General features: G+C 43.1%; 1 protein-coding gene across 1 annotated transcript; it reads right to left on the reverse strand.

Annotated features, from left to right (window-relative positions):
• Positions 1–18,276: 18,276 nt before the first annotated feature.
• LOC139470859 (acetylcholinesterase-1-like) lies at positions 18,277–23,246 on the reverse strand. Its single transcript, XM_071253181.1, has 3 exons — positions 22,988–23,246; positions 19,861–21,121; positions 18,277–18,593 (listed from the first exon to the last, which is right to left on the reverse strand). The coding sequence occupies exons 1-3, from the start codon at positions 23,244–23,246 to the stop codon at positions 18,380–18,382; spliced, it is 1,734 nt and encodes a 577-aa protein (XP_071109282.1). The 3' UTR covers positions 18,277–18,379.
• Between the last annotated feature and the right edge of the window lie 1,978 nt (positions 23,247–25,224).

A 25,224-nucleotide genomic window follows, 5' to 3' on the forward strand; every position in this document is an offset into this window, starting at 1 on the left:
GAGGATTTTATTGTGGTAAGGGGCATTTAACACACGTATAACTCGTCGTGATACTATTTCCTTCCATTATTTAGAATCACTACAAAATCAGGTAAATGTAAGAAAGTAACCCTGAAGAGAGTGCACCGAGATCTGAACATCAGCTGTGAAAGGGAAAATGGGCACGTGGAGATCCCTGCCGAGGTCACCAGTGCCCTCGAGTCGCTAGATGAGTGAGTGGGTTCAACGACGCTTTGAAAAGTATTCTAATTGTAACAGGCGTGTCAGCTTTAAGCAGGAGGAAAGCCCGAAGTGATGCAGGTCTCTCACATTCACCACTTTGGTGAAACCCACGAACGCGGTATGGTGCTGACAGACCAAGAAACATAATCGGGGCGAAACGGGATTAGTTTCTGTAGTTTCTCTGCACAGCGTATGGCGGCGCCTTAAACGACTGGGCCCCCCGTGCCCCCGTCCATGACGCGGTATCACAAACATGTTTCTGTAAATGATGAGGGAGAAACTGCTTCTGGTCTTACTGAAAGCGTTTGATCAATCAAGAGTTTGTTTTTTGAAGGAAAAAACGGACATGAAACCAGTCACAATTCATCACCCACATCCTAAGACAACATTTATATTATGTCCATTTTGCTGAAAATAAGCATTGCTCTGGGATGCATTGGGGTTATATTTTGTAATATGTAGATGATATATATATTTTAAATCAGATAACTGACCATCTCTCAGAAACGATAAAAACGGTTTATCAGTCCGCGATACTTTTTAGAAAGTATTTCAATCTGTGCCATACAAGAGCTGACAAATACCTTCACAATTTGTTGGAAATTTGGTCAATTATATGGAAACGATAAATTTCTGGTTCTGCGAGTGCTCAGAAAATACCCCCCAGTGATTTCTCTTCAGTTTTACTTCAGGTAAATAATGTATTCCTGCTAATCAGTTTTCTGATCTTTTCCAGGAATGATGACACCATTCGTCCTGACAGGTGTCCAGCAACACACACGATGTAATTAACACAACCGTCTTTTTCCATTCTAAGCAACAAAAATTACTCAAAAAGCATTTCTGTTCAAGCAATAAATTGTTGAGGATTGCTTTGAAGCGAACTAGTTCTAAGTGGCATATAATTCTTCAAAATTAAAGCAAAGTGTGAATCTCTTTGCGGTTAAACGACGTGCAGGGTACGGTTTTCTCGTGTGTATGCTGTGCTTTGATGACATGGACAATGCAGAGCTGTTCACGGGGGTGATATATCTCCTTTGAGAAACTTCAAAAACAGCCGCGGTGACGAAATTCACCAACCAGGGCACAAACGAGAAGCCTCTATAACTGTCCAATGATGAACTGTTTAGCAACGCTGGCCGTAGATAACACTTTTAGCATTGGACATGTCTCCTATTTTTCACAGGCAGTTAGGAACATGGGCATCAATACAAACACTTCTGAGGCGTGATTGCGATCAGTTCTGTGTGTTTTATCTTTGGTTCTAAGACAAGGTCTTTGGCCTATATTTTCTGTTTGGTTGGTTTTGCATATTGCTACGTGTTACGTTCCCTACAGAGGGCGCCACACCCTGTAATGAAACGAAACTTCGTGTTTGCTTCGTGTCTTGCATGTTCCTTCTTGATTTTGTTATGGACAAGATCACAAGTCTAGTGATGTTTTCGCACGTTGTAGTACACATACTGGTTCTTTGAAGTTGTGCCTTTTAGCATGTGTATTGGTTAATTTGGGAAATCTATTTCTATGGATTGACTTCCATCCGACTGCAAGTTTAGATTCCCCCCGTTTGTTTAATACCTTCCTGGTATAGCTCCTTGCAACTGTGGTATATGGTTTTCTGTTTACAAGTGTGTCAAGAAAGTATGTGTCAGTTTCATAAATGAATAAAAGAAAGCGAAAGTAAACGAACCAGAGAGAGCGAGTGAATGAATGAATAGAGTAACTGGGTGAAGATGGAAGATAAACCAACCAATACGAAGCAGTGACGAACCCTATTCATTCAAGCACCTCGTCTTGAGTGATACAGTGCATGTATAAACATAAATGACTCCCATTAATCACTTTGTCGCCCAGGTATATACACTGGCGGGGCCGGCACATATGGTCCTGGACACAGAACTTAAAACACTTTGAGTTACATATGACCAATGTACATGGATCTCATCACACATTCAAAACTGTTTTGAACTTCCATTTTGTCAAATTTCATTTCGGTGGAATACAGATTCTGGCTTCCATGCAAGTACACGAGAGGTTTCGGAACTTCCCGTTATTTTTTTCTGCTGTTGAGAGAAAACGTTTTAAGACCTTTTCCACAGTGGCCGATAAACCCGTCCGCTAAATTCAGAAGAATGGTATCCTTGAAGACCCAGGGTAGAATAGGTCTTCAGCAACCCGTGCGGCCAACGGGACCGGTGGTCAGGCTCAGTGACTCATTTGCTGAATGCCATCGTATCCAAATTGCGTAGATCGTTGCTCATGATGTCAGTCACTGGATTGTCTTGTCCAGCCTCGATTTAATTACTTACAGACTACCGTCATACAGCTGGAATATTGCTGAGTGTGGCGTTAAACAACAAACAAACACTAGAATGGTACCATTTCATACGAAAGTTTTGTTGAAGTGTCAGGCTAAGCAACATGAGCGTCAGCTGACTGTCTTGGTCCATGTTTTGATCCGTCTATGTGTTGTTTACAAACACTCGGTGAGTGAGAGTGAATATGGTCTTAAGCCGCTTTTAGCAATAATCCAGCAATATTCCGGCGGGGGACACCAGATACAAACACTCGGTAACAGATCTAATCGGAATCATTACTGAAAGGGTTTAACAGAAACTTGACTGATATCTCTCTCATCGCCCTGTTCTCTATGTCCGATATCCGCCTTCACATTCACTTAAACTCAAGGTATTTGGAGTTCAGTGTCTCGAAGCAGACGGTACGCCGTCCGATCTTGAAGACAAATTATTGGAGCACAAGTGTTGGGAACATTTAATGCATTTAAAAAAAACCTCTACAAGTGTACAGACGTTCAATACAATAAAAGACGAGGAGTGAGTCAGTTGACGCTCCTTTGGACAGTATGCCAGTTATATGACGGTTCACAGAAGAGAAAACTGGACAGTAGAGGCCAAAAGGAGTCTCCCCACCCAGTGTCAAAGAGTAAATATTTTCTTGACCAAACTCCCCAAGTGTATTCAACATTCGGGTTGCAAAACCTGTATATGACTTGTTGTGCCCAGTCTGATGGCAAACGGCAGACACTTATCAGACAAACCGTCGTTTAACGCCACAGCCAGCAATAGTCCAGCTCTATGTAAATGTAAATAATCGAATCCGTACCAGTGATTGATATTATCAACAACGCCCTTGGCCGTCGGGGACACGTTAGCGCAGTCAAGAAAGTCACCCAGTCCGAACATCCGTTCTGTTTAGTCGCTTCGTACAAGCAAAGGTTGTAAGCATAGCATGGGGGCCTAATTTATCCATGAAAACATGAAATTTGGTTGGTTGGTTTGTGTTTTTAACGCCGCACTCAGCAATAGTCCAGCTATATGACGACGGTTTGTAAATAATCGAGTCTGGACCAGACAATCCAGTGATTGACAACACGAGCATCGATCCACGCAATTGGGATCGGTGACATGCATCAACCAAGTCAGCGAGCCTGACCACCCGATCCCGTTAGTCGCCTTTTACGGCAAGCATGAGTTGCTGAAGACCTACTCTACCCCGGATCTTCACGGGCCTGAAAACATGAAAACATTGAGTCAAAAATCAACATTGTATGCGAATCAATTGATGAAGTTCAAAGTAAAATCACAAAGCAGGTCCTATTTGTATTTCAAAGAAAAAACCTTCGGTCTTACTTCAAAGAAGTAATTCCTCAAAGCAGGTCTAACTTGAAAGTAAATCCTCAAAGCAGGTATTACTTGCGTATTCAAAGTCGTTCACGGTTTTCAATTTGTTTGAGTCCAAGTATTTGCTAAAAGAGGAATATCACATATAGTCTGATATACAACAATGGCATGACGTCAGCAGTGATTTATAAATTACTTATATGGAAAGGTCAATACACTATGCTTTCTTAACAAGTTAAACTACAACCACAGACATAACATAACTGGGTACTTATCTTGCAAGTATCCATTGACTAAATCACGCGAACGGTGCTACGTAATACCTCGGTCAATTGATCAGTGAAAACGTTATTCTCAGCTTCCTAAAGGGCATAAAACCTCAGCAGCTAGGTTTAGCGATTGAATTACCATCTCATCCTTCCGGGTACCCATTCGCGGTTGGATGAACAGAGGCATATTTAACTTAAAACTTGAAACGAGACACCCACCACCCACTTATAAAATTTGTGATTCAGTGCTGGTTGGGCTTCTCAGTTGACTGAATTGTTTGTTTGTTTGTTTCACGCTGCGCTCAGCTACACGACACCAGTGTGTGAATAATAAGAATAGTAAAGTCAGGACCAACATACGCTGACACGCATCAATCGAGTCTGTTTTCTTCAGTGCATCTCTTGAGTTGTTTTTTACCACATTCATGTCAATCACCTGCGCCAATTTTGATCCTCTCACATTTAGCTCAACTGACGTGATAATTGTGAATTCCCTCATTCAGATCAGACGTTTGGGTCATTTTTGCCTTTATTTGCATCACATGTCACACCCTTATACTTGAGATGAGTGAGTGAGTCAGTTTGGTTTTACGCCGCTTTTAGCAATATTCCAGTAATATCACGGCGGGGGACACCAGAAATGGGCTTCACACATGGTACCCATGTCGGGATTCGAACCCGGGTCTCCGGCGTGACGAGCGAACGCTTTAACCACTAGGCTACCCTACCGCCCCTTATTCTTGAGATGAAAGATCCGCAGAACAGAAAGTCACTTGTTTTCAAGGTAAGGTCCCGCTTCCTGACAGCGTTAGCAGCCAACCACAAAATGTATGACATAATACGCTGATGCTTCTGACCATCTCACACCATATCACATGGACTAGTTCTACTGACCAATCATCCGTTGTACATGTCATTGCGGTGTTTGTAGCCAATCGCACGTTTTGTTACATACCATATGGCTAGCAGCCGACCCGTGAAGATCCGGGATAGAACCTTCAGAAACCAATGCTTGCCGACTATGCTTGTCGTAAGAGGCGACGAACGAGATCGGGTGGTCAGGCTCGGTGACTTGGTTGATGTATGTCTACATATCTCAAATGCGTAGCTAGATGCTCATGTTGTCAATCCGAGGATTGTGTGGTCAGACTCGATTATTTAGAGACCACCTCCATATAACTGGAACATTGCTGAGTGCGGCGTTAAACATCAAACAAACAAAACTAGCAGCGAATCGCACTTCTTGTCACATGATACCATACGGTAAGCAGTCAATCGCGCGTTTTGTTACAGGAGACAATAAGTAGCCATCACCATATGGGTGTGTCACATTGAGAGAGTTTTGTTACAGGAGACAATAAGTAGCCATCACCATATGGGTGTGTCACATTGAGAGAGTTTTGTTACAGGAGACAATAAGTAGCCATCACCATATGGGTGTGTCACATTGAGAGAGTTTTGTTACAGGAGACAATAAGTAGCCATCACCATATGGGTGTGTCACATTGAGAGAGTTTTGTTACAGGAGACAATAAGTAGCCATCACCATATGGGTGTGACACATTGAGAGAGTTTTGTTACAGGAGGCAATAAGTAGCCATCACCATATGGGTGTGTCACATTGAGAGAGTTTTGTTACAGGAGACAATAAGTAGCCATCACCATATGGGTGTGTCACATTGAGAGAGTTTTGTTACAGGAGACAATAAGTAGCCATCACCATATGGGTGTGACACATTGAGAGAGTTTTGTTACAGGACACAATAAGTAGCCATCACCATATGGGTGTGACACATTGAGAGAGCTTTGTTACAGGAGACAATAAGTAGCCATCACCATATGGGTGTGTCACATTGAGAGAGCTTTGTTACAGGAGACAATAAGTAGCCATCACCATATGGGTGTGTCACATTGAGAGAGTTTTGTTACAGGAGACAATAAGTAGCCATCACCATATGGGTGTGTCACACTGAGAGAGTTCTGTCACATGCAGTTAAGTTGATAATCAATTATTCTTCTGACGTCACTATTGTTCTCAACGTGTATTACTTTCCAAACACAATTTCAACCAAATAGCAACAAGCCCTTATCAACATGAAGGATTCTATGGTGAGTCATTGGTTCACACATGCATCTGCACCTTTTATACCCACGACATCTTGACTTGCACGTGCAACCGCCTTTTTCATTTCGACACAGGTGTAGGTGGTTTGTTTGCGCGTTGGCTCTTCAGTGTTGAACTATTTTTGGCAAAGAAAGACCTCATGAAGGGTGTATTTGTGAAAATGAAACACGCTTTTTCGGTCTTTCTTCATTGCAGTATTATCACTATGGCATACAACACCAGCTCACTCACTGAACAAATAAACTAATGGAAACGAACGAGGGAACAATGAAAAACATAAGTAAATATACTGTCAGTAACTGTTTGACATTCTAGAAGTTGGCAAATAAGTAAGAAAAACGTCAACTTTATGGATGACAACTTCTGGTTTATTGCATACAGCAACGTTTCCATGTAGATTCAAATCACCGTTTTCATAGTTACTGTCAGTACATTTGAAATATTGCGCATACAAATTCAACACGTAAGAATAGAATGTTGGGGTGCGTTTGTGTGCATTGTTTTCAACGGGTATTTGATAGGTGGGAACCCATGAAACTGTGTCTGAGACTAAGTGTTCCCATTTTCATTGTTCATCTTATCTGTGACCTGCAACTTCTGTGACTAATTGGTGAATAAATTTAGCGCCAAAACCCTTTCCATAATCTTAAGAAATCTCCGCTAAAAGCAGAGTCTGTTGTATGATTCCGCTATAGTATAAGCATGTGTTTGTAAGTCACTGTCAAACAGTGATGATGTCTGGTCTGGTGTTCGCGAGAAGGTGAGCGTATCCTGCCTTACCGGTGGCACCCGTCACAAACACATGTAACGGCGAGTCTACTCGGTAACATATGGTGCAAGTCAAAATAGGGAAATTGAATCAAACTACTGTTCAAAGCGGCGTTGCACCGAACTCAAGCCATTTATAGTGAGCATCCGGGTCTCTAATACTTCCGCTCTCAACATGAAAATTGAGTACGACAAATTCCAAACTGAAAAAAATGTATTCTTCAGAAACAAACTAGTTGTACAACATTAGGCATTGCAAGAATTTGGCTCTTACAATCTCCTTGTTCAATAATTACGACAAATTTCCATAGAGATATATACTTGATATTTCATTACCTACAATCAGTGGAGTGACTATCGAAAGAGACTGCCTCTGTGGGCCCGTGGATAGAGCCTTTGTCCGGAGAGCAGAAGGTCGGGGTTCGATCCCCGGCGGCGTAATACCAAAAGACGTTTTTTGCTTGTGTGTTTGTTTGTTGTTTAACGCCACACTCAACAATATTCAAACTATATGACTGCGGTCTGTACATAATCGAGTCTATAGACCAGACAATCCAGGGACTGACATGACGAGCATCGATCTACGCAATTGGGATCCGATGACATGCATCAGCCAAGTCAGCGAGTCTGACCACCCGATTCCCTTTGTCGCCTCTTACGACAACCAAACGACGTTAAAAGATGGCACTTACACAATTGTTACCCTGCCTGGCGCTCAGCATTAAGGGGATAAAAAAAGGACTGGTTGACTCGGGGGTATTCATCTTAAATTGCGGCATTGTACCTAATTGGGCTAGCTCTATACAATCGCCTGAACAAGTACAAGCAGACACACATACACACACGTGCATGCACGTTGCTATATAAGTGCAACAATCTCCCCATTTCACATCACTGTCATGTATAGACAGCAGGTAATGTAAACAAAGAGAGGTTCCTGAACCAACACCTTTCTTTTGAAATAATCATGAACACGAGGTATGTGTATATTCAGCTTAGACGAAGACCAACGCCCACGTTCAAATTAACTGCATGCAAAGCTGTACACTGTTTTTTCCACTTTGCTTTGCGAAAATTAAGATGAATTGCTCTAATCTGGGCTTTCAAAGCATCCGAGGAAAAAGATGCACCGCAATTTCTTACCTGGTGTAAATATATATAGACAACATGGTGTCACAATTCAGACCAGAGGCGAAGAGAATAACGAGAGGTTCCAAACAATGTTTATATACCACGAATATATTACGTAAATATTATCATTAAAATCCGCCACCAGAAGGAGCGATTTTCTGCGAGCATGTCCTCCTCCTGTGCCCAGGTACATCTGAGCATCTGTACTGGAGCGCCACCTGGCGGTGGTCATGATAGCCATGTGAGATAACTCTTCCCACCGTGTGTACGTAACTACAGACTCTTGACATTATTTATGACAGAATTACATGATGGAAGAGTGCAGTAAGCAGCCCAGGGGAGCCACATTAGCAGATGCTTATGACTTTAAACAAACGAAGAATTCCAGAGGGCACACTCACATTCAACTGCGGGATTACATTCCGCAGAAAACATAGGCCCATCAGCCACTGCATCAATCACTGCTAAATAAATGTTTTAACAGATGGGACTATTTGGGTTTACCATGGTAAAAAAGTACAAATGATGGCAATAATATATATATATATATATATATATATATATTAGTTGCAGCTGTTATATAGAATAAATACACTTGGAATAACTTGAGGCGGTGGGTTGGCCTAGTGGTTATAGCGTTCATTCGTCACGCCAGGGTTCGATTCTACACACAATGGGTGAAGCCCGTGATATTGCTGGAATATTGCTAACAGCGGAGTAAAACCATACTCACTCACTCATTCATTCACTTGATATTACTTTAGTTTTTGTGTCAACTTAACTTTACAACCGCTACAGTAAACACACCCCAAACCTCCTAAATGTATTTAATCCACACGAACACAACCACTCTTCGAGTGAATATGGCAAAGACATCAAGCTTTTAAGATATGTAGCGGAGATGTTGTAGAGTGTGTATTTGTAGTTGAATGCCGCAAATTGCCGTACTCGGCAATATTCCAGCTATATGACGGGTGGGTGAATACAATCCAGTGATCGATATTATGAGCAACGATCCACGCTGTTGGAGTACGATGAAACCGCATGGCCAACACTCCACTATTCCAGTTATATCACGGCGCGTCAGCTTAATATGGGAGGAAAGCCGGAAGTGATGCAGGTCTCAGACGTTTACCACTTTGGTGAAATCCACGAGCACGGGTATGATGCTGACAAACCTAGAAACATAATCGGGCCAACCGGGATTCGAACCCACAGTCATAGGTTTCTGGCTTGCCCAAGGGACGCAACGTTGCGCCCTAGTGGGTTAAATGTAACTGTTTTAGGTCAATTATACTGAGACCATATAACCATCTAATTCCCATTCCCGTAACCATCTTTTAATCGAACCCGTTCAGGTGCTGGTCTTCAGAGGCTTGGTGATGATGTTGATTGCATGTCACTGTACCCGACGGTGTAGATCGTTGCTCATGGTATCAATCACTGGATTGTCTTGTCCAGGCTTGATTATTGTTTGTTGTTTAACGCCGCACTCAGCAATATTCCAGCTATACGACGGCGGTCTGTAAGTAATCGAGTCTGGACCAGACAATCCAGTGATTGACATCATGAGCATCGATCCACGCAATTGGGATACGATGACATGCATCAACCAAGTCAGCGAGTCTGACCACTCGATCCCGTTAGTCGCTTCTTACGACAAGCATACTCGCCTTGTACGGCAAGCATGAGTTGCTGAAGACCTATACTAACCCGAATCTTCACGGGTGACTCGATTACTGACAGGACGACGTTAAATAGTATTTTCAACAAACAAAAAAGCAAAGTCCAAAAGGCAAAATAACGTTCTTGTTGACTGAAGACCATTCAAGAGAGGCCATCAGCTGTGGTCGTCAACCACAACGGAAAAATACACCCTAAATACAAATATTGAATATGAAAATATGAAAGCAGGTGCAAGGTTCGGAAATCCGGTCAATCCAATTATTCAAAGCAATGGGCCACATGCACGAGTAATTATTGGTTCAACATCACCATTATGAAGAACTGCGAGGCCATGCCCATTGTAATAACACGGCGATGGCCGCCGGGAGTACAGTTGGGAGGTGATCTGACTCCGTCGATGACTGACCTCCAGGTGATGATTTATGTATGTGACAATCAAGGATGAAATCGGCGTCAAAGATTGATGAATGCTGTTCATTAACTTCTCACCTAAACGGGCAATCTACATGTAAACCTGTGCATGGCACTGACCTCTGTTGTCGACACGCTACGCCCCTGGTAAGTTCATGCCATCGATTTTCTTGAACTCATTTCACCTGGAAGTCCATTTTTCATCCGTGATCAGACAAACTGATATTATTTTTGTTTCCATTGTACCAAGAGACATGTTTGGAAGAAATCAAATATGTGAAAATGATTGATTATCACAGGTATAAATAAATAAACGAAGCGATAATTTGGATGAGGTGGGGTGAAATGGGGTTTAACGTCGCGTCCAAGATTATTGCACTTATATAGAAACGTGCATGCACGTGTGTGTGTGTGTGGCTGCTTGTACTAGTCCGGACTGATGCCAGTTTATAGTGCTAGCTCACTGAGATACCATGCCGCAGTTTAACATGAATACCCCACTCAAACACAGTATACTGACTCCGAGCCGACCAGGTTTTTATGCCGAGCGCCAGACAGGGTAACAACAAGTACCATCTTTTAACGTCTTTTGGTATGACGCGGTCGGGGATCGAACCCCGGACCTTTCGCTCTCCGGGCGGACGCTCTACCACTAGACCACGGAGGCGGTCAAATTTGGATGAAAACCTACAGTTACCAATTTTATGTTTGACAGGTTGGAGTTTTACAAACCAAACATCGTGTTGCAGGTGGTTAATACTCGATGTGAGTAAAGTTGTTCTACGCCGCAGTCACTAATATATTTATACTGAGACTTTAATCAAGTCGGGGATAGGAAACCAGTGGTTGGTAGCATGAGCAGCGATACAAGCTAAGGCCAGGTTCACACAGTGCCGATTATGGCTCCCTTTTGAGATCAGACAGCGCTACGACACGAAAAGTGAAAAAGTCGGATTACAATTCTCAATGGTCTGAAATGTCCTATCATTGTATGAACGCAGTCGTATACGTTTGTATCAGAGTCCTACGGATCGGGACAGGTCCAGAGAGGTCGGCCAAGCACTCCCGACAGTATGGTGCGTCCCGTAACATTCGGGAAACTCAGCCAATCTTTTCGAGTCGGATTACAATCGTGACTGTATCGTTACAGATTCCGCTGTATCGGATGAAAGTCGTAACAATGTCTTGTGTTGTCTGGACGGTGTCGTGATGAACGGGCATGAATTGTTCATTGCCGTTTCTTGTCGACTGAGTTTAGATTGCGTCCAGATCTTGCCGCATGTGAACCGTCTTTGTCTGTTCACTGTCCGGTCACTGTCTGATCTCTGTCGGATCGCATTCGGGAGAATCGGGACGCTGTTGGGACAGATTCGGTCGTTTTTTACCATGCGGAAGATACAAATCGGATTGAGAACAGGAGAATCGGGACGAATTGGGCTGAAAACGACTGAATCGGGACGCTTCCTGAACAATATCTGATTGTTTGTGAATGTTTTACACATTGTAACCGACAATAAGTAAATTGAAGTACCTGTCCCTGTGGAGATTCCTGGGTACGCCATGCTTTTAGCAACTTGTGATTATCTAACGAGGCGATTTCAGGGTTCCGTCGTCAGGCAAGTTGACTTGGTTGGTTCATCCTCGCACGTTGTTCATAATATCTACCACTGGTTTGACTGCTCCATACAGGTTGAATATTTCTGAATGATAAAAATCAAATAAGCAAACACTAACGTTTGTACTCACATATCGTCGACAATCACCTGTAAACCGATTGTGGTCTGAGAACGTTACATCTGGATGTCATTCATGGTTCTTGTGGTTACATTGCATAAACCTGACCCAGTAAGTATAATCTAACAAGTTTAGCCAAAGACTAAATCTCTCCACTGACCTCGTTCTTGTCATTAAGTTTCAATTTCCTAACGTTTGGCGGTATTAAGGTTGATTTGCAGTCAATGGGACTCGGAGACAAAGTATGATTTATGTCCCACGTTATGGATAATGTAAGCGTGAGTGAGATGGGCTTTAACGCCGCTTTGAACAGTATTCCAGTTATATCAAGTTGTGACAGCTTAATGTGGGAGGTAAGCCTGAAGTTATGCAGGTCTCAGACATTTACCATTTCGGTGAAACCTACGAGCACGGGTATGGTGCTGACAAACCTAGAAACATAATCGGGGCGAAACGGGATTCGAACCCACAAATCTTAGTTTCTGGCGTACCCAAGGGACGCAACAGCGAATTGCGGCGCCTTAGAGGACTGGGATACCCGTGCCCCGAGTAATGTAAGAAATGAGGTTAAATCCTTATTATGAACGACATGCGTAGGTAAGGCTGAATGTCCCGAAAGGATAATTTTAGAGATTTTCAGGAAGTCTTTGGCCCAAGTTGGAGTTCTTGGGAGATGTTTGAACATACCATAACAAATTATCCTGGGTCAGGAGCAGCGTTGGAGACGGGGGTATCACATCGAAATGAAGCTTTCATGATGAACGGGTCCGAGGATCTGATGTGGATTGTTTAATAAGCAGTTCACGAATTTGATTTCCAGAATACGAGAGGGGGATACCTTTATAATTCCTAAAGTTCGATGTTTTATAAATGGTGTCACCTTCTGAGCTTCCGCTGCCCTGCAAGCATGTGTGTCGTATGTCACGTTCAAACCACGTGAATTTCGTGCAGCACGTGCACAACAGTCACTCCGACTCACTGTGGTCGAGAAGCCAACGATGAAGTGGCCTGAGCCCGATTGTACAACATGGGTCCGACTGTAGGGATGACAGGCCAGTAAGCCGACGTGTGGAGGGTGTGGATGTGAGTGAGTCCGTATGGTTTTACGCCGCTTTTAGCAATATTCCAGCAATATCACGGCGGGGGACACCAGAAATGGGCTTCACACATTGTACCCATGTTGAGTGCATGAACGTAATAGCCTTTGGGCACCATTGTGGCAGATATTAATCATAATATATTCGTTGCTGTGTGTTTTTTTTACTTTTTTGGATAGGTTTTTGCTCCTTTTCAAGTTTGTTTGTTTTGGGGGTTTTCTGGTTTGTTTCTTGATTGTTTTGGTGTTTTGGGTTTTTGTTTTGTTTTTACATTGACCCCATATAGGTAGAAAATACACAGGGGGATCTACACCTGTTCGTAAGATTTGTTTGTTTGTTTGTTGCTTAACGCCGCACTCACTCGGCAATATTCCAGCTATATTACGGCGGGCTGTAAATAATCGAGTCTGGACCACACAATTCAATGATTGACACGATGAGCATCGATCCAGGCAAATTGGGATACGATGACATGCTTCAACCAAGTCAACCAACCACCCGATCCCGTCGTTAGTCGCTTTTTTGCGACAAGCTCAGTCGCAATTTACTGACAGAATGGGTTGCTGAAGACCTACCCGGATCTTCACGGGTGTGTCCGTATGAGTAACCGTACAGTTTTAATAAGTGTCCCTGGCCCTTTTTTCAACCCCAGACCGATTTATGCTGACACTGATGGGCCTGCGGTTGGAACAGCCACTGTTGTGAACCCCGTGGAATTCTTTTTATAACGGGACAAGCAAACCTCATGTTTTACTGTTTCACTTTAAATAAAATAAGTTTCAAAAGCTTCAGAAGGAACTTGTTCTTTCTAGAACCAATAGTATACCGTAGTTTCAAAGATGTAAAAAATGCTGATTGTTGATATAGTACACTTCAAAATCATATGGCGGTCGCATCGCAAATATGCTCTATTTTAGCACATTACCAAAATCACATAGTCTAACAAGGAACGGCTTCCCCTCAATTTATGGAGATTTAAGTGCAAGAAAAAACTATTCTCTCGGGACATCATATCATTTTTGGCCTGTGTTTAAATTATCTTTACGAGAAACACATGTACATTCCACTTTACAGAAATATGATATAGTTATGTCTGTTGATAAGATTGAACTTGTTTGACAAATGGCTGTGTTTGTATTCCACACAATGCATTTGAGAAAAAATAGTCATGTTATTCAAAGACTGAAAGTTGATTGCAGTGTAAGATGTACGGGACGTTGGTCTACATCAAGCAGAATAGAGATGACGATGATTTATCTCGCCATCATATAATTACGTGACCTGATACCGTTGTCGACTGTTGTTATAGCATACCTCTCTCTCTCTCTCTCTCTCTCTCTCTCTCTCTCTCTCTCTCTCTCTCTCTCAGACTTCAAGAAAAAAATGAAGCGCAAAAGGTCATGGTGATTTCACATCAGCACGTATGAAACGTAATTTTAGGAACGATTGAGTCGAAAAGGTGTGTGTAATATATTACAGACGCTTCTATTGATACTTCATGATAAATCGAAGACGTTGGTGTGTTCCGTGGCTCAAAATCTTCTCCTTGAAGGCAGAGAACAATAAGCGAGACGTTTTAGTCTGCCACTAGCAGTGCCTATAAGGCAACCATTTTTGTACGGATTTCTTACAATAAAATACCTGTCGGTAGGGGATTAATAAAGAATTAATTAAAAAATAAAAATGGTTTAATGTGAGAGGAGAGCCTGCAACACAGCTGTTGCTTTAAGCAATACAAACCCGACGAATCAAGCGGGACTACTGTTGTGCATCTGTGTATCCTATCAATTTCAAGAAAAAATTTAAAAAACTTTAATTTGACTCCATTGTTTAATTGTGACAACTTCAGTGGGTCCTTGTTTAGATATTCTTTTTGGTGCAATATGCTACATGCTTCTTGGTGGGATAAAAAAAAGAGCACATTTTGAATTACCTATTTCCATTTTAACAAAATTTACAGTCGGCGGATCCGTAAAGCAAGAGAAGACAGCGTGGCCTAAATGATAAGAGAATACCTCTGCTCCCAGCACCGCATCAGCAGGTTTACAGGTCAGAGATATGAAAGAGTGGATGAGTGAGTTGGGTTTAACGCCGCTTTTAACAGTATTCCAATTATAACGCGGTGTGTCAGCTTAATGTGGGAGGAAAGCCCGAAGTGATGCAGGTCTCAGACGTTTACCACTTCGGTGAAACCCACGAACACGGGTATGGTGCTAACAAACCTAGAAACATAATCGGGGCGAACCGGGATTCGAACCCACAACCATAAGTTTCTGGCATGCCAAAGGGACGCAACTCTGCAAAGCGAATTGCGGCGCCTCAGACGACTGGGCCCCCGTGCCCCCTAATCAATCCGCGACCTGTATGCTCAACTCGGAATTACGTGTGTGGGTTATCTGTCCCTCGTGAAATTATGTTGAAAGTCCCTCGCTACTGTTCAGCAATTACGGCATTAATTCACTCAGCACAGATATAAGGCATGACACTTTTATGGAGAAAATATTCTTTATTGTTTGTGACGTAGGTTTCAGGGCTAGTTCTTGCCCCTTCCTCCCTGATATCTTCACATTCTCCTTAATGCCTATCAAAGACACCGTTATTCCTGGTTCCTCCCTGCTCATTCTATAATTGGTGAACACACCAACATGTTTCTTTGTGTTTTAGAGCCGTACTCAGCATTATTCCAACTATATTACGTCAGTCTGTAAATAATCGACTCTGGTCCAGACAATCCAGTGATTGACATCATGAGCATCGATCTACGCAGTTGCGACTCAGTGACATGTATCAACGAAGTCAGCAAGCCTGACCGACCACCCGATCCATATAGTCACCTGTTGCGACAAATCGTCCTTTGGGATAGGTCGTATATTAGGTGAAATGGCAAAACATGTCGCTAGGACATCCTAAACTAGGTCGCAGCGCTTCGGAGGTCGTAGCTTAGTGGTTAAATCGTTCGTTCGTCACGCCCAAATTCCGGGTTCGATTCCCCACATGGGTACAATGTGTGAAGCCCATTTCTCACTCACTCACTCACTCACTCATCACGTTTCACGGTAAAATGCGGAAATAAACACAAACACTCTCATGTGCATTATATTTATACTCAAAATACAAAGTTAATTGTAGTCATCACTAAACCATGAGTGAATAACCTATCCATCTGTCAATCAAGCAACACGACAGAAGTGATACACAATCAGCCATTTATCCAAGATTTGCAAACCTGCCGAAATTTATCAAAGTTGTACCCCAAATCGGCTGAGGCGCCGCAATTTGATGTGTAGGGTTGCCTCCCTTGGGCACGCCAGAAACCTATGGTTATGGGTTCGAATCCCGGTTCACCCCGATTATGTTTCTAGGTTTGTCTGTACCATACCCTTGTTCGTGGGTTTCACCGAAGTGGTAAACGTCTGAGACCTGCATCACTTTGGGCTTTCCTCCCACATTAAGCTGACACGCCGTGATAGAGCTGTAATACTGTTAAGAGCGGCGTTAAACTCAACGCATTCACGTGTTATGTGAGACACTGTGTGGCGTCAATCGCTATATTTTACGGGCGCATCGTTTACGGCGATGCCATAGTTCATTTCAGAATACAGGTGTTACATACACTCTGAGATCTTATCTATAATAATTGTCCTTTGTATATCCTTTGTATAACCCTTGACACTTGCGAATGTACGTCATCATAGAACAAATGTTTGTTATTTACAGAAATAAAGAGTCATCACAAATAGTATCAAACTGGATCTATTCTGTTATAAAGTGCAAATATTTATGTATTGGTTTGTAAAATGGTGGGAAGTTGTAAGGTAACTGTACCACTTGAGGGTAGTGCACGTTAAAGGTGTGTCCCATTCATGTCTGCCTGGGGATATGTCATGGCTTTGTTCGTTTGTTTGTTTGTTTGTTTGTTTGTTTGTTTGTCTAACGCCACACTCAACAATATTCCAGTAATGAGACAATAGTCTTTATATAAATGAGTCTGGGCCAGATAATCAAGTGATTGACGGCATGGGCATCGATCTACGCGATTGGGACACGATGCCATGTATCAACCAAGTCTGCGAGCCTGACCACCCGATCCCGTTTGTCGCCTCTTACCACAAGCATAGTCGCCTCTGATGACAAGCATGGGTTGCTAACCCGGATCTTCACGGGGCGTCATGGCTACATACAGTCTCGACGTCTGTCCCAGGATTCAGACCCTGCGTATTGAGTATTTGGGGTGCGGACGAGGGTTACGCGAGATGCAATCGAAAATGTATTTGGTACCAAAGATGCGGATCTTTAAAAGTCAAGAAATAGTTCCTCGTATATTAAACCCATTCTTGCACACATAAAACGTGATATTTTGTCAGTGGTACCAAGAATGAGGGTTCTCCAATACTAATTTGAAAACTTCTAAGCCTGACCAGTTAGTTGTTAGTTGTCGCCTCTTTTAGTAATAATCAAGGAATATCACGACAGGGCACACCGGGAATGGCCTTCATACTTTGTACTATGAAGGGAATCGAACCAGTAAATAAAAGCATTTATTGCAATTTTTAACACAGATAAAGGCTTTTCCATGTTTAGAGTATGTGGGTGGGGACCAACCCTTTTGATATTCGGGCATGATTGTGTTGTTGACGTCTGGGCGTTCTTGAAAACATTTGTTATATGTTTTTAAAAATGTATTCGTTTGACATGCTGAGTGTCCTCCAAACTCAGAAATATAATGTTAAAAATATAGTATGTGGATGCAAATAGACGCAAACGGGATGCGATGACAAATTATATTTATAGAGTAATCGGGATGCAGAGTTAGGGAAGGCACACTCCGTGTATGGCAGCACGAGAACTTACGGCTAAGTTTCAACCACTAGGGAATCAAATGACTTTTCGAGGAAGACACAAAAAGGACACGTTTCAAGAAAGCACAATTTATAAGCACAGTCAAACACCGTTGTGTAGAACTTTGATATGCTGAACCAACGGTTCTCTCAAAGAAAAGGGGTGTTCGGGTAGCCTAGTGGTTAAAGCGTTCGCTAGTCACGTCGAAGACCCGGGTTCGATTCCCGACATGGGTACATTGTGTGAGGCCATTTCTGGTGTACTGCCGTGATATTGCTGGAATATTACTAAAAGGGGCGTAAAATCAAATTTAATCATTCACTCACTCAAAGAAAAAAACGTAATTCCTACATAATCCTTCTTTATTCATCCGTTTTCGGTTGTGTCAGACCTCGGACAGCTCGAAGTATTTACATTGGTCCCTTCAACTTCGACACAATGGTATTGACTGAATGTTTATCCAATAATTATGTTGGGTGAACCTTTGTCACTCCTCACCATACAGTGCCGGTCTGCTTTAGGAAGAGCGTCCAGCCACGTGGAGACCCTCTTTGGATACACGTGACTCTTCACCGCCATCTTGGTTGAGAATGCCAGGAAGTTCTGGTTGATGACGTCATACTGAGGCCAGTCACGTGAAAGCTGGCCTTTTACTGCGGGATTCGGATCACTGAAACGGAAAGTGGATTTGTGTTAGGGACTGGTCATTATATATTCCTTATAACGGTAGAATGATCATGTGTCATAACTTTCCGATATTTGCATGTTTGCATTTTAGCGATTCTCGGTGCTTCAGTTGAAGCTATATGACTTGACAGTTTTTCGTTGTTGAGAAAAATATGATATGACGCCATTCATTGTTCGTCACAAATTAGTTACATTACGTGACCCGTGAAGATTCGGGGTAAAATAGTCCTTCAGCAACCCATGCTTGTCGTAAGAGGTGACTAACGGGATCGGGTGGTCAGGCTCGCTGACTTGGTTGATACAGGTTTTCGTATCCCATTTGCGTGGATCGATGCTCACTGGATTGTCTGGTCCAGACTCGATTATTTACAGACCGCCGTCATATAGCTCGAATATTGCTGAGTGCGGCGTTAAACAAAAAACAAACGAACATTACGTCATCTGAACAATAGGGTTCCGTCAGTGAAGTTTCTGTCGGGTTAACATCTCAGGTGTTTTTCTTCATTTTCTCTCTTAAAATATCATTGAAAAATATTCAGAATTATCTACACGAAAATGGGAATAACAGAGTATCTGTCATGGATGAATGAATGATGTTCGTCCCTCTCCAAAGGCTCGGGATAAACACCATTTAATCACTCAGATCATGCGAAAAACCTTGTAGCTTGATGGTTATTCTCTACATATTTGGTGGTGGGTGGAAGGCGTCCTGGTATTGGAGACAAAATAGCAAAATAGCAACACAACCCTTGACATCCTGCCTAGCTTGCTCTTACGTGAGCTGGCCGATTTGTCCCTGTTGGGTCGAGCAGCGAAACTCCACCGTGCCTCAGCCTACAAGTGTGTTAACTATAGGCCAGAGTTGAAAACTTCAAAATGTGACGGCACTTAATCAATCCGCGTGAGTGAGTTGGGTTTAACGCCGCTTTTAACAGTATTCCAGTTATATCACGGCGTGTCAGCTTAATGTGGAAGGAAAGCCCGAAGTGATGCAGGTCTCAGACGTTTACCACTTCGGTGAAACCCACGAGCACGGGTATGGTGCTGACAAACATAGAAACATAATCGGGGCGGGCGAACCGGGATTCGAACCCACAATCAAAGGTTTCTGGAGTACCCAAGGAACGCAACTCTGCACAGCGAATCGCGGCGCCTCAGACGACTGGGCCACCTGTGCCCCCTAATCAGTCCGCGACCTGTTTGATATCGATATTGCTTTAACATAAATTATCATTATCAATGACACTCACCTGCTCTTTGCAAAGTTTGTATATATCGCAACGAACGTCGATGACAGCTGATATTCCTCTTGACTGACGTTGCTATGGTAATTGCTGTGGACAAACGCTGCACTGATCCCAAACGAATACATGAGATCACGTGCATGCACCATTCCTCTAAGACGATTGTAATTTGCCAAGAATGATGGAAAATGGTCAAATAGATAGAAGTACGTTTTGCCCCGGTTGGTAAACCGACCGTGTGCGTTGGCCACTTCTACAGACGGTGCGACAATGGAGGCGTCACTCTGTGTGTCCATGACGTCATAGAGGGTCAGCAGCTTCGTCTGAGGGTAGTGTTTAGCAACGTAGCCATTCATGATGACGTCAACGCTGCTGTTGTCAAACGTTCCACAGAGTCTCCTGAGGATGAGAGGAACCAGTTCTGTCTTGTAGTAATGGTGAGTCCTGATGGTGGTAAGGGCGGAGGTGTTGTGGGTGTGGCCATAGTTGTAGGCCATGCCCACCATGTACCCCCCTTCCTGATTGTTCACCCCCACCATCAGGTCAAGGTCATAAAACCCCACGCGCTCCAGATGGGCAGAGTCATGGATCATGAACCTCGGGTTATCGATAACGAAGTCATCATCCACAACCGGAGACCAGGTAAAATCGGCCGAGTAGTAAGCAAGGCCGAGATTCGGAATGGAATACTTGACCAAAGTCGACACTGACATGTTCTGAAAGCAGTTCAGAAGGTCCTTGTCGGCTGGATCATAACCCGGGGTGTCGGGTATGCATTTAACACGTTTTCCAAGAGCAACAGCTACTTCTCTGGGATTGCTCCTGAATGAGAAATATCCTGTAGCTGATCCGCTTTGCATGATAACCTTCTGAAATAATCCCTTTGCCTTCTGCGACAAGAAGAGATAGGATCCCGCTTTAGATCCTGCAGATTCACCGAATAGAGTGACATGGCTAGAATTCCCGCCGTAACCCTCAATGTTATCTTGAACCCATTGGAGAGCCAGCTTCATGTCCCAAAGAGCATAGTTGCCAGGCAGGACGGCGTTTCCAGTGCTGAGGAAGCCGAGGACGTTGAGTCTGTACTGGAGGGTGACGACCACGACGTCCCCTTCCGTCACCATCTTCCAGGGGTCGTACTTGACGGCTGACCCAGCCTGGAAGCCGCCTCCGTGGATCCACACCATCACTGACCGCTTGACCGCTGGCGCCTGTGTGGGCGTGAACACATTGATGGTCAGGCAGTCTTCATCCTGAGGTTCGGTGCCTGGGGATTGAAGACTGGACGTCAGTGGACATGTTGGCAGCATGGAATAGTATATTGAGGACAAAAAATAATGGAAAAACGCTTCATGCGAACAGAAAAAAATTACACGGGGATATATAATAGTCTTGTGTTACCACATTGAAGTAATTTCCCAGCTTAATCTGAATACAAGGAGTTGTGGTAGTAGTAGTAGTAGAAACGATGACAAGCATCAACCAAGTCAGCGAGGCTGACCACCCGCCTCTTACGACAAGGATAGTCGCCTCTTATAGTAGTAGTAGTAGTAGTAGTAGTAGTAGTAGTTAGTCGTAGTGGTAGTGGTAGTGGTAGTAGAAGTAGTAGTAGTAGTAGTAGTTGTAGTAACAGTTGTTAATGCAGTAGTAGTAGTAGTAGTAGTAGTAGTAGTAGTAGTAGTAGTGGTAGTAGTAGTAGTAGTAGTTGTAGTAACAGTTGTTAATGCAGTAGTAGTAGTAGTAGTAGTAGTAGTAGTAGTAGTAGTAGTAGTAGTAGTTGTTGTTGTTGCTGTTGTTGTTGTGTTAGTTATACTTCTGGTTGTAGGGCGACCTGTCAAACAGTTGCACTGCCTTATCCTCCTTCGTTCTTTCTTTCAGACAGTAAACGCTGGTAGTAACAATGTCCCATCGTTATTGTACACAATGTTCGTTATCCTAGCTGCACAGGTGATGACGGGTATAATATTAGCGCAATAATATCATACTGTCTTTTCTTAAATCGTCAGCCTGCGATAGAGTTTCATCATATCTGGATAAAAGACCTTTGAACTGTGTGGAAATTTGACCGGAGGAAAACTGACTGAATGTGTAATGCTACCATTGTAGCTGCTCATCGCGGCTTACTGTATAGTAATCACCCAGTGGAAACAGGGACTCGGGACCTCAGGGCACGTTGACACGTTATCATTGTAGCTGCTCATCGGGGCTTACTGTATAGTAATCACCCAGTGGAAACAGGGACTCGGGACTTCAGGGCACGTTAACACGTTATCATTGTAGCTGCTCATCGCGGCTTACTGTATAGTAATCACACAGTGGAAACAGGGACTCGGGACTTCAGGGTACGTTAACACGTTATCATTGTAGCTGCTCATCGCGGCTTACTGTATAGTAATCACACAGTGGAAACAGGGACTCGGGACCTCAGGGCACGTTGACACGTTATCATTGTAGCTGCTCATCGCGGCTTACTGTATAGTAATCACACAGTGGAAACAGGGACTCGGGACCTCAGGGCACGTTAACACGTTATCATTGTAGCTGCTCATCGCGGCTTACTGTATAGTAATCACACAGTGGAAACAGGGACTCGGGACCTCAGGGCACGTTGACACGTTATCATTGTGGACGGAACTTATGTTAACCGACTGTGCACCCTCGCGATAAACGCATTCACTCGTGCCGAGCTCGATTCTCAAAATGGGTACGCATTTTTAGTCTTTCCCCGTATTCTTAAAAGTGGCATGACACTCGCCCGCGGGGCGGTGGGGAAGCCTTGTATTTCACGGCGTTCGATTCTCTACATAGGTACAATGTGTGAAGCCCATTTGTGGTGTCCCCCGCCGTGATATTGCTGAAATATTGCTAAAAGCGGCGTAAAACCATACTCACTCACTACACTCGCTCGCTAACGTAGGAACTCAACCACTCAACCACCCAAATACCCACCAACCCACACAATCACTCACTGTCTCAGATCCTTCACGCACTCACTCACTAAGATCTCCCACTCACTCAGTTCCCTCACTCACTTAGATCCCCAACCCACTCACGAAATCAGATACCTCACCCACCCACACATATACTCCCTTACGTTGTGATATGTAACTTTATAAAGCAAGTGTTCACCTACCCAGCTGGGGACAAGCGGGGCCAAATGCCTTTGCTTTGAAGGTTCCAGAAGAGCCTGGGTTAGGCTGTGACTTCTTGAATCTGAGGTCACCGACAGGTGGCAGTGCATACGGTATTCCCAAGTAGGCGTTGTACTTCCGACCCTCCGGGGACGTCTTTATCACCCCCTCAACTGTCCCCCAGGATGACGTCACAGTCGGCCCAGCGGTGGCTAATGTCAACTGACACAGACACAGGGCCAGCCACGATGTAGACGCCATTGTTGATCGCGAGATGACCTCTACAGAAGTCAAGATAAGATTACAGGTAATCACATCGGTAACCGTCTCACAAGTTCACCACTAGATCGTGTTTATTCCATTATTTATGTATCCAACTATCGAAAGAGGCATCTCTGTTTATTACCAACGAGGGATAACATATCGGGGTTCATAAAAATCATACGTGCCCTATGGTCATATCGCGTCACGAGACAACGGTGTATTGTTTCCGTCATCCCGATGGCATTGTTGACGTCATTCAAATCATATTTTGATGTGAGGTCTGAATGACGTCACACTTGAAACCACGTCACTTGCTGTCCTTCAAGGTAAAATTCGTCTCTGTATGTAGAAAATTTCTTTGGTAATAAATAGAACATTATATTAGTGTTCATGTCATACTATGTTTACGACACTCGGGCTTAAATTCCGGCATTTCCACACTCGTGTCGTAAATATAGTATGTATGTATTTAGAGATTGTCCCATCAGAGTGCATACAGCTGTATTAGATGTGTCATGTGACCCATCACATGTATACAGCTGTACTAGAGGTGTCATGTGACTCCATAACAGTGTATACAGCTGAAATGTAGGTGTCACGTGACCCCCAGGTGTACATGACGTGTCATGTGACCCTATTATAGGTCATGCATATGTACTAGAGGTGTCACGTAAGCCCATTATAGGTCATACATATGTACTAGAGGTGTCATGTGACCCCATTATAGGTCATGCATATGTACTAGAGGTGTCATGTAACCCCATTTTAGGTCATACATATGTACTAGAGGTGTCATGTGACCCTATTATAGGTCATGCATATGTACTAGAGGTGCCATGTGACCCCATTATAGGTCATACATATGTACTAGAGGTGTCATGTGACCCCATTATAGGTCATACATATGTACTAGAGGTGTCATGTGACCCCAATATAGGTCATACATATGTACTAGAGGTGTCATGTGACCCCATTATAGGTCATACATATGTACTAGAGGCGTCAAATGACCCCATTATAGGTCATACATATGTACTACAGGTGTCATGTGACCCCAATATAGGTCATACATATGTACTAAAGGTGTCATGTGACCCCAATATAGGTCATACATATGTACTACAGGTGTCACTTGAAACCCTCTCCATAATCATACGAACTATCTGCTCAAAGCAGAGTCCATTGTACGATTCTGGCAATATCATAAGCTTATTAAAGTGTTTTATGATGATGATTATTATTATTGTTGCTGTTACTATTATTATTATTATTATTATTATTATTATTAGGGCTCCAAGCCGAAAGGCTGTAGAGCCCTATTGAAATCGTTCGATTTATTATTATTATTATTATTATTATTATTTATTATTTATTATTCCGCCGATTTTTGTACCAGACCTAGCAAAATAACCAGTTGCTCGATTCTGTTCAAATTTTGTGTGTGTATGTAGACCGTTGGGTACTAGTGCCCGCCAAAAACCCAAGGCCGTAGGCCCAAAGGCCAAGGGCAGATAACCAAAAAAACAGATTTTTTAAAAGATGTATTTCGACCTATTGCTCGGCAACCGCTTATCCGATTACTTTGAAACCTTGCATGTATCTGCTGCTTGAGCTGCTTGACATTTTTTGTTCTTTGGCTTTTGTCATTGGTCACGTGGTTTGGCAGCCATATTGGATTCAAGGTTTTTACAGTGTCTTTTGGGTACCTGTCTTCAAATGCAAACAACTTTGAGTCCACTGCATGAAATGCTTTCAAACTTTCTGATAATTGTCTCCATACATAACACATCAAACGTTAATAGCCGATTTTGGATATCTTTTTTAGTTGCGGACATATTGGATTTTGATTTTGATCATTTTTTTCACCGAAATGTTACTTTTAAGATCATAGCTTCTAAGGTTCTTAACAGAAACTATTGAACGTTTGCATAAAGTATTAATACTATATGTACCTAATTTTATTTCTGGGTTGCAT

The sequence above is a fragment of the Haliotis cracherodii genome, unplaced genomic scaffold, assembly GCF_022045235.1.
Source record: "Haliotis cracherodii isolate W230 unplaced genomic scaffold, xgHalCrac1.p SCAF_21, whole genome shotgun sequence".
Lineage (NCBI taxonomy): Eukaryota > Metazoa > Mollusca > Gastropoda > Lepetellida > Haliotidae > Haliotis > Haliotis cracherodii.

What these genes read in the sequence shown, in the direction of transcription:
- LOC139470859 (XM_071253181.1), bottom strand. Translation starts at nt 23,246, where the DNA reads ATGGCGTCTACATCGTGGCTGGCCCTGTGTCTGTGTCAGTTGACATTA. An exon ending in CCCCGCTTGTCCCCAGCTGG is followed by an intron (nt 21,122 to 22,987) that starts GTAGGTGAACAC and finishes TTCAATCCCCAG; the next exon opens with GCACCGAACCTCAGGATGAA. An exon ending in ACAAACTTTGCAAAGAGCAG is followed by an intron (nt 18,594 to 19,860) that starts GTGAGTGTCATT and finishes TTTCCGTTTCAG; the next exon opens with TGATCCGAATCCCGCAGTAA.